We start from the raw sequence: 10277 nt of genomic DNA, 5'->3' as shown, positions 1-10277 counted from the left end.
AAAAATATATCATTGCTGCATGCATACCTGTATATTATAATATGCATGGCCAAGTCACAAGGTGTTTATGCAATTACAGTGTTTTAAAGGCCTGACTTGGGGCTAAAATTTGGCACCAGTCCCTATTGGAAATTTCCTAATATTTTCCCAAATTTTTGATAAAAAATTCTTAATTGTATTTAAAAAAGAAAACTTTGGATTGGTTATAAATTGTCATAATTTTCAAGAATGACTGAACAGAATAATGAATAATTTCAAGAACTCTAGTAAAAGAAGCATTGTGCGTTAATTAGTATTTAAATAAATGATAGGAATCATCAACTTTCATACTATATAAAATCGAATTTTCCCAATTTTATTGTTTTGTCGCTATTTTTCCCAATTGAAAGGGCCCCAGCAAAAAATGCAAAAAAAACCCCAATATATTTCTAGTAATACAGACCGTGAAACATACACTACACCTCAAAAACGAACCGTACTATGCAAGAAAATAAACCGTACCGTTTACAAAACGAACTGTACTGCGCAAGAAATGAACCGTACCATTCACAAAACGATCTGTACCGTCCATAAAGCGAACGGTACCATGCAAAATGCATGCAATATAATGTAATGCTGACCAAGCAAAGCAAAGCGTACCATGCAAGAAACAAACCGTACTGTTCACAAAATGAACCGTACCATTCACAAAGCGAACCATACTGTTCGCAAATCGAACCATGCCGCTGGCATAGTAGAACGTTTCGGGGTCTGTACATGCAAATATATCAATAAAATAACATGAAATACTATTTAACTAAATGCCTATATATGACTTTACACACACAGTGCACACCATTAATGCAGGTTATGTGTTTTTTCTATGAGAATGTTGCTTTATCACCAAAGAAAGCATTTTATTGATTGCATATCGTTTACAATTTAATGCAATTTAATGGAATGCTATGAGATTTTATGCTATGCTTTGAGAAATTGAAATGGAGGCTTAATGATATAGTATGCTATGAGATTTGAACACAACACCTTCTCATACAGAAGAGTTCCAGCATTTCAAAGTTAAATTATAAAAAGCCAAAGTTTACCACTAAACTGCAATGTTAACATTATTTCTTTAAAATTAAATAATTAAAAACCAAGTTAAAAATTATGCTGTATGCTGTGTTATGCTAACTAAAGACAGATATGCTATGAGATTGTATGCTATGGTACGAGATTCCAATGCCATGGTATAAGACTTAATGTAACATTTGAATAAACAATTCCTTTCTTTCACTTCATTCTTATTTGACATAATAATACACTAGTTTGTTTTTAATTTTTATGGGATGTTTTAACGTAATTATCTGATGTTGGTAAAGAATAGGGTAATATACTCCTATGTAAAAATTGCACTCAATTGCAGGCCCATGCATCCTACCTCTGAGAAATCATGATTTGAACAAACTTGGAACTTTTCTTGCCACATCGTTTTTTTTAAATGTCAAAATAAATTTTCAATCATTCTTTATTATCTCCTCTTGAAATTGGGTGTGGTCCTTCATTTGAACAAAATTGAATCCTTGTTATGTGGCCAGCTTGATTGAAATAAATCTTGTGTTTTGATTGTTTAACAGTTGACCAGCATTTAAAATTCATTTGCTCTTGATTGGTAAAAAGCACAATCCAGTTTATTTCTTTACATATCAGTAATCATTTTCTGAATGGCAACCATAAATTACCTAAGGCTATCATCTGCAATAAACTAGTGTGCACTAAAGAATTAGTTTGGCAAGTTTCTGGTACTGGTACATTCGGAATGATGTGTTTATTATGCGGCATACAGATGTAGTCTGACGACACGGATCAGTTAATTGATCATTTTCCCAACCTAAATCTTGTCAGAAATCGATGGAGAAATTAGTAGAACTTGTTTAAAACATAGCTTGAACAGAGACCCCCCTATAAATCCAAGATGGCGAGTGTTGTCCCTTTACTTCTTTTTAAGTGTACATTGAATACACTTTTTTTTTTACCATGATTGAAACGAATGTTTTCAGTGAATTTATTTATTGCAATACACAGAAATACTCCTAAGATTACCAAATGAATTTTAATCAATTTTTTTCTTGTGAAACAAATAATTTGGAACTTCACCAAGCCTTTGTGATTTTGCTCATTAAAATGATTTCTACCACATTGAATTTTGGGAAAAAATTGCCATATGCAAAAATGCCTAAGTCGAGGACGCAACAATCCACTTTTATTCTTACAAGAATTAACCTGTTAGCGTGAAGTATTATATATAGTAAACACCCATGCATAACACATACCCCCAAAACTTGGGTGTAAACTGCTGTTCCTATATACAATACACCTTTTACACCTGTATATTCCTTTGTTTAGTTGGTTGACACCCCTCTTGTGTACAAAGTAACTCTTTACAACGTATTATACATGTAGAACTTTACACTTCAACACATCCTTCTTTGTAAGATGAAAGCTACCAACACATCCATAGTTTTTACGGATGACCGCACGCAGGAATGACCTTACCTGTGTACACATTTGATTGTTTGAACCATTGAGAATTATTTAAACATGTAATTTCTAAATCAAAAGTGACTGGCTTTAGAATGTAGGACTTTCAGGAAATTCTGATTACTTTCAATTTCCAATCGGGGTTGAAAACTAATAAATAAAATTCAAATTATTTTTAATCATGCACAATTAATCATTTAATAGCATTTTATATAACAGAAAAATAATTAAAGTAAATTGTCCAGGTGAAAAGAGGGACTGTTCAAACAATTAGTTATTACTTCCTGTCAAATGGCGCCCACTTTGAAACCATCTTATAGTTATAAAGAGAAACATTTTTTTTCTAGCATTTACAAACAAAATAAAGACTTCCGTCTTATTTCATTGCTAATGCAAGGTAAATTATTTCATTTCATACTATTGACATACAGATTATACATGCATCTTTTCATCGATAAAATTATTTCTTGAAACAATTTATATTTTATTCTAAACTTAAATCAAAGACCACAAAAACGCGGCTAATTTATACACTATCAACGCGAATTTACTTAGTGATTCGTTAAAGGCAACCTCACTGTATCAATAATTGATTAATCTGATAATTTTTTTCTGACAAATTGACTATCTGATTACCAGAGCGGAACCCTCTGTGTATATGGATATTGCCGCTGAGCCTCAAAAATAATTCTCAGCCCTGTCTGAATAAAAAATTATTGGAATGGGGTGTATAAAAACGTTAAATATATTTAATGGTAACAATGCGGATTCAAAATAAAAATACATGTATACTGTTCAACCTTCAGTTATTTCCTCGCCCGCGCAATGTTTTTGAACAATTAATTTAGTTCTTGCAACAAGCAAATACAAAAATGACCGTTGTCATAAATCTTGCGTTGGGGCAACGATCCTACACCCAAAAGTCTCGGGAATTAACCGAACATAACTAGGTGTCTGTCAAAAAATAAAACGTGTATCTACTGTCACTACGTTCGAATTCGAAAAAATACATTTATAAATCTAGTTCATCGCTTTGATAAGATGAATACAAATACAATGTATTACTGATCTTAGAATTTGAGGGAGATATTAATCACCACTTGTCATTAATAGCATGTGATGTCTATGTTATCATTTTTCAATTTCTTCACTGACAAGGGGCATGTGTACATTTGGTTACCTTACATGATAAAATGAACGGTTACCTATGCTTATTTTGTGTTAAATCAAAGCCACATACATCAATGTTTATATATGAGGAACAAAAAGGTGTGATAAACACGGTATTTTTTTTTTATTTGAAGCTGAATATCAATTTTTGTATAAGAAGCCTCTTCTATTTTTCACTCACTTTGGATTTTAAATGTTAAAAATTTTCCTTACTTTGTCATATGTCGTTTACTTTTCGATTACATTTGCTTTATGTTGAATGTCCTGAGAAGTCTAGTTGTAATATGTAACATTTCATCAATAAATATTTTCTAATTGTATGAAATACTAAGAGTTCTGTCATTGTTTTTGACGAATCAGGGGTCCTTGTCTGTGTAAAACAATATATAAGTAAAATGAAAGATGACAACAGGAAGTTCTGCGTTATTTTGCTTCTTTACACAATTATGATTATAAATTACAAAAGAAAAGATGCTGTTATCCCATTAAATCTGTGAGTAGGGACATACCTTAATTCACAATTAGATTAAAATTCTTTTTTTAATATCAATAAACATGGATTTTATTTAGCTTTCCCAGTATGGAAAACAAAAAAAAGAATAGTCTATAACATTTAATATGACTTATCATTTGCATAAAAACCCAATAAAGCATGACAGACATGCACCTTCCTATCTACTGTCTATCATGAAAAATGTGGATTGAATCATTGAAGTATATCAAACGAGTAAATTAGTAATACTCACCAGACAAGTTAGGTACATGTAATCGTGTATTAAGTAATTAGAATTTAAAATGCTCTGCCTTCAGCTGAAAAGGGCAAGGGGCCCTTTTAACAACAAAACTTCACCAAACCTTTTGTAAAATTTTATACCGGTAAGCTTCCGAAGTTTTTTTCTTCAAAAAAGTAGCATTACGTATCAAAGACTTAAAAAAATATCGTTGATCAAACCAACTTCAAGCTCACGTTTATTCAAGTCCACGCGATTTAAAAACAAGTGAAAAGCTGTCAATGTGACAGCAAACCGGGTTTTCTTTTATGTGAACTGTATCCATGTCAACCCCATATCCAGTGAAATGTTGCACCCTATATGCAATATTTGGCCAAAAAATGACTAAGTTCAAAAGCTGGTATTTTTTTCATAAATTATCGGAAATCAAAATCCTAGCAATATGCACACCTCTGATATATGTACAATTGATCTGCAAAAGAACTACTTCCTATCTTGAAAACTGTAAGAAGAGTTATCCGTACAATGAGGGTAACCTATATGCAATATTTGGCCAAAAAATGAATAAGTTCAAAAGCTGGTATTTTTTTTTTCATGAATTATCGGAAATCAAAATCCTAGCAATACGCACACCTCTGATATATGTACAATTGATCTGCAAAAGAACCACTTCCTATCTCGAAAACTGTAGGAGGAGTTATCCGTACAATGAGGGTACCCTATATGCAATATTTTGCCAACAAATGACTAAGTTCAAAAGCTGGTATTTTTTTCAGAAATTATCAGAAATAAAAATCCTAGTAAAATGCACACTTCTAATATATGTACAATTGATCTGCAAAAGAACCACTTCCTATCTTGAAAACTGTAGAAGGAGTTATCCGTACAATAAGGGTACCCTATATGCAATATTTGGCCAAAAAATGACTAAGTTCAAAAGCTGGTATTTTTTTCAGAAATTATCAGAAATTAAAATCCTAGTAAATTACACATTTCTAATATATGTACAAATGATCTGCAAAAGAACCACTTCCTATTTTAAAAACTGTAGGAGGAGTTATCCGTACAATGAGGGTACCCTATATGCAATATTTGGCCAAAAAATGACTAAGTTCAAAAGCTGGTATTTTTTTCAGAAATTATCAGAAATTAAAATCTTAGCAATATGCACACCTCTGATATATGTTCAACTGATCTGCAAATTAACAATTTCCTACCTTGAAAACTGTAGGAGGAGTTATCCGTACAATAAGGGTACCCTATATGCAATATTTGGCCAAAAAATGCTTAAGTTCAAAAGCTGGTATTTTTTTCATAAATAATCGGAAATCAAAATCCTAGCAATATGCACACCTCTGATATATATGTACAATACACCGATCCATTTTGCATCGATAAGCTCCGCCCCCCTTAGTTTCGTCATAGCGACGCTTCCGGGTCGGACATTCTAAAGTAAACATGGCGGGCGAAATAAACTTAACATCAATCCCTTCGGACATTTCTCTCGATTATTTCAAGAATACATCAATTTCCAAGAGAGCGAAAGAAAGAGGTTATAATTATTTCATGAATAGTTATGTACATGCGTTAAAATTGTACAAGTCCAGTGATGAATCAATAGATATCGCCGCCAAATGTTTTCGATCTATGCGTAAAAGTAAAGCTCCCCACAAAATAAACATGACAATTACGATCACAACTTCAAGTATCACAGAGAGTCATTGCTCATGCAAAGCTGGGTATGTACTTATATCGAAAGATTATGATGTTTATTTAAAAAAAAACCCATCGTAACATATTCCACATACGTGTTTAAAAATATTCTTTTCAGAGTAAGCGGTACTTGTTCCCATTCAATTGGTATGCTATACACTTTAATTCACTACAAAAATCTTGGCATGACTGAAGTTCCTTCAGTATTTGCCTGCACTAGTATGCCACAGCAGTGGCATAAACCACGGGGGTCCAAAATCAGCCCAGAACCACTTTCTGCAATGGTGTTTTCTAAACCTAAACAGACCCCAAGAAAAAAGAGGCCTATCCATAGCATTATGCCAAAGATGAGGTACTGACAAATTATTGTAAGGTTTTTATAATAAAGTCTTCATGAGACATGTTACGTTTGAATAATATAAATCTAAACTAGAATATATGAACTCACCGCATATAAATTAATTAAGAATACCAGATATTGGTGCTATGGAGGTGAAAAAGCTAAAGACAGATTCCGCAGCTGTGGGAACACCACTATCCTACCTCCTTCACGAGGAGGTTCAGCTGATTGAGACAACACTAGGTGGTGTACAGATGGGGTCAATGCTTCCATATCAGGTATAAGACACAGAAATGTTTGCATGCATGTACTATATTAAATAAAAACAAGAACATTCATTTTCAAAACTTTACTAAAGTATCTTGGAAATTTGTCAACATCGCAGCTACAAACCAATGTGCATTAATACAATTAAACATGCTCACAGGAACTTTTCTTTTCAATAATTTAAAACACTTTATTTGATTGATGGCACGTTCAATGTGTATTCTATGAGTAGCTCTTTTTCTGGTGAGGTTTACATCGCTTTCACTAAATGGCCTAGCACTAGATGCAAGGGGTGGAATATTCAACTGCAAATCTAAATTAGAAACCCTTTGTCAGCCATTAAGGCATCATTATTAGCTATTTCTTTCAAATGTTTTAAATAATCATAAAAACCACATTGTTCAATGATATCATTGTCTAAAATACTTCCAGAAAATAAATCCGAAACAAATAAAATAGACCCTCTTGGGTCACAAACAACAAGAGCTTTTAATGTATTGGATGATTTGTAGTCTGAATAGCACTGACTTTGTTGTTTCAATGATGAAGGTTTTTCAGTTTTTAGCTCGGTACAGTCAAGAATAGCTAAACAGTTTGGAAAATCATGTTTGTAAGATTCTGGCATGATTCCTATGATTGTATTTCGATGGGGCCAATAACTTAAGGAACCTAATCTCAAATACATGTACTTCGCTACCCCATTAATTACTGTTGACACAGTTTGAACCTTAATATTGATTCTGAATGCGAAATCTTTCACATTTAAAGCATTTCTTAGTCTGCAAAGGTACATAAACAACTGCTGTGACAAAGGAAACTTGTCAATATGTGTTTCTTTTCTTTTGTCTTCATAAATGATTGGATTTTCACAACTTGGAAAGAGAAACACAAGAAGCATGAGAAATCTACTATAACTTAATCCAGTATAAAATTCAAACAAGTTTTTGATCTTTGACTTTGAAACTTCTTCAGCAGTGTATCTCTCTCTGTTTGGCAAGCAGCATCAGAAACTTTCCCTCTCTGTCTGATTTCCTGTCGCAACCTGTCATTTTCTTCCTCCAGTTTTCTAACATGTGCAACCCATGAAAGCACATCCATAGATGAAAATACTGAAATAGTAAATAAAATAGTTCATTAATAAGTGTACTGTAATTAACATCAAAATAAATAAAATTATATGATCAGAAACAATACCGATAAAATTACATGCATACATAATTACATTACTTACTTACAAGAGTTTGCATACCGTTAAGTATATATGGTTTATATAAATATGTAGTTAAATTTATTCTCACAGTTTTCTGTTATCAATAATTTTTGTAGTTACATGTACCATGTATTAGCCCATGTACATATTAAAGATGTTAATTATACTTATATTATCTGTAAATTTTCAGTTGAAAAACTACAAATCTTTTCCGACCATTGTACATGGGGCTTGTGGAAATACTACATTTCCTCTAGACACTGATGTGCCATTAATCAATTCTAAATTTTAACAACTCAATGAAGCTTTTAACATGACACAAGATGACGCCGAGAAGTTAAAAAGATTAATCGTGGATCAATCTGGAAATGCTTTGTGGTATGAGGAGAAGAAGAAACGTGTGACTGCTTCCCAGTTTGCAAGAATATGTAAAAGGAAAAAAGAAATCACCGACACTTTTGTTTCTAGCATATTTGAAAGTAAAAATTTTACTACTGAAGCAACTTCCTACGGCAAATGTAATGAAAACATAGCTAAACAGAAATATATGGAAAAATTCCACAATGTACATATTCATGACTGTGGATTAGTAGTAAATCCAAGATTTTCATTTCTTGCTGCCTCGCCTGATGGTAAAGTTTGTATAGAAGGACAGACTGGGGTATTGGAAATAAAATGTCCCTTTTCAGGTAGAGATTTACTCATCGCAGAGGCAGTGAACTTACCAAAGTTTTGTCTTGAGATATTAGGAGACTCATATACATTGAAAAAGAATCATGATTATTATTTCCAAATTCAGGGACAATTAATGGTGTTTCTTTCTGCATATTTGTTGTGTACACAAGAAAAGATTTATTTGTGGAAAAAATAACCAAAAATGTTGACTTCATTACAGAAATGTTTGATAAGCTTGCTAATTTTTATCTTCAATACAGACCAAGAATATTGAACAATATTCCTGCTGCATAGTTTAAGTCATCAAATGTTACTTTACAGCTATGAAATGAATTATTTCACAAATGAAAGTGTTTTACTGTGTTCAATTAATAAAAAGGACCCAGCTAAATCACAGAAGCAGAATCTGATATTGACAAATAAACATACATTCTTCTTCTGTTTGGCATGAGGAATCTATGACAGGATTTGAAGTTGTCTGTGTTGTTAAACAGCATTCCATTGCATGAGAGTCTGGTGAATCATCAGTACTGGTACTACTGGAAAAAAATATTTGATAAAAATCTTCATTATAAGACCGGTATAGAACATGTAGAATACAGAATACAGATGTAGAGAAAGTTATGGAATATATTATCTGACCAGAGACAAATATGTTCATCTTTAACCCAACACTTATCAGCTGATTATTGAAATGTTTTATTGCTGGTCTTGCTGTTTAAATCATCTGATTTTGACTGTTGAGACAAGTATATGATCTTTCGCCTTGCTCTGTGCAGTTCACCAGTCTGGGCATCACAAGGATCTGGGTATTCATCTGAAGGGCCATCCAATGAAATGAAATGCTGAAACAGTGTAAAATAAAATAGTAATACAATCAGTATATTCTATGATATGTAATGCGCTCTGTCTGACTCTCTGTCACAGCTAGCACAAAGCTACAGGTTTAAAATTTTATTGCATTTGTTTTACAAGCATTCCGACATATAAACAAGTGTTAAAATCTAATTTGTTTATGCCAGTATGGGCATTTTGGTATTTTAGAAGTCGGAACAAAAACGACGCCATTTTCAAGTTGTTCATACGTGATGTAACGTTACTGGGTATAGTCAGTGTTCAACATATTCAAAGGATATCGAATTACTGGATGAGAGGTTATTCTATAATTTGAAAATAAAATGAACGTGTACTTACCTTAGAACACACATATGTATGCTTCGTAATTTTGTCAACGTTAAGCTGGGCATGTGGTCTTCGACAGCATGATATCCATCGTAAACATTTCTCCAAATCAGACTTTGGCTTCGGAAATGGGATGAATTTTGCTCCCATAAGTTTCTCTGGATACCTGCTATCCGATTTTTATGTCCCATACGAACAGTGCTTCACCATTATATTTAACTCAATCGAAAAATAACACCCAGATTTACAGTTTTAATGCGAAAACAATCGCCATTTTCATGTAGCGATGTCCGACCAATGTCCGACCTTATACGCCGCATCAGATGACGTGATCTGATTGGTCAAACCCGACACACCCACAAATAAAATGGATCGGTGTATTAATCTGCAAAAGAACCAATTCCTATCTTGAAAACTGTAGAGGAGTTATCTGTACAATGAGAGTACCCTTTTGGCAGCCGCCCGCCCGCCA

At 33.0% G+C, this 10277-nt stretch overlaps 2 protein-coding genes across 2 annotated transcripts; one reads left to right on the top strand and one right to left on the bottom strand.

The window, feature by feature from the left end:
- Nucleotides 1-5796: 5796 nt before the first annotated feature.
- Nucleotides 5797-6755, top strand: LOC128181571 (uncharacterized). Its single transcript, XM_052850026.1, has 3 exons — nt 5797-6157; nt 6250-6483; nt 6599-6755. The coding sequence occupies exons 1-3, from the start codon at nt 5877-5879 to the stop codon at nt 6753-6755; spliced, it is 672 nt and encodes a 223-aa protein (XP_052705986.1). The 5' UTR covers nt 5797-5876.
- Nucleotides 6756-7506: 751 nt separating this feature from the next.
- On the bottom strand, nt 7507-9979 carry LOC128181570 (uncharacterized). Its single transcript, XM_052850024.1, has 4 exons — nt 9818-9979; nt 9362-9468; nt 9053-9162; nt 7507-7847 (listed from the first exon to the last, which is right to left on the bottom strand). The coding sequence occupies exons 1-4, from the start codon at nt 9953-9955 to the stop codon at nt 7654-7656; spliced, it is 549 nt and encodes a 182-aa protein (XP_052705984.1). The 5' UTR covers nt 9956-9979; the 3' UTR covers nt 7507-7653.
- Between the last annotated feature and the right edge of the window lie 298 nt (nt 9980-10277).

Source organism: Crassostrea angulata, chromosome 4 (assembly GCF_025612915.1).
Source record: "Crassostrea angulata isolate pt1a10 chromosome 4, ASM2561291v2, whole genome shotgun sequence".
Lineage (NCBI taxonomy): Eukaryota > Metazoa > Mollusca > Bivalvia > Ostreida > Ostreidae > Magallana > Magallana angulata.
Note: the sequence above shows the minus strand (reverse complement) of the source record. Positions and strands in the feature narration are given on the sequence as shown.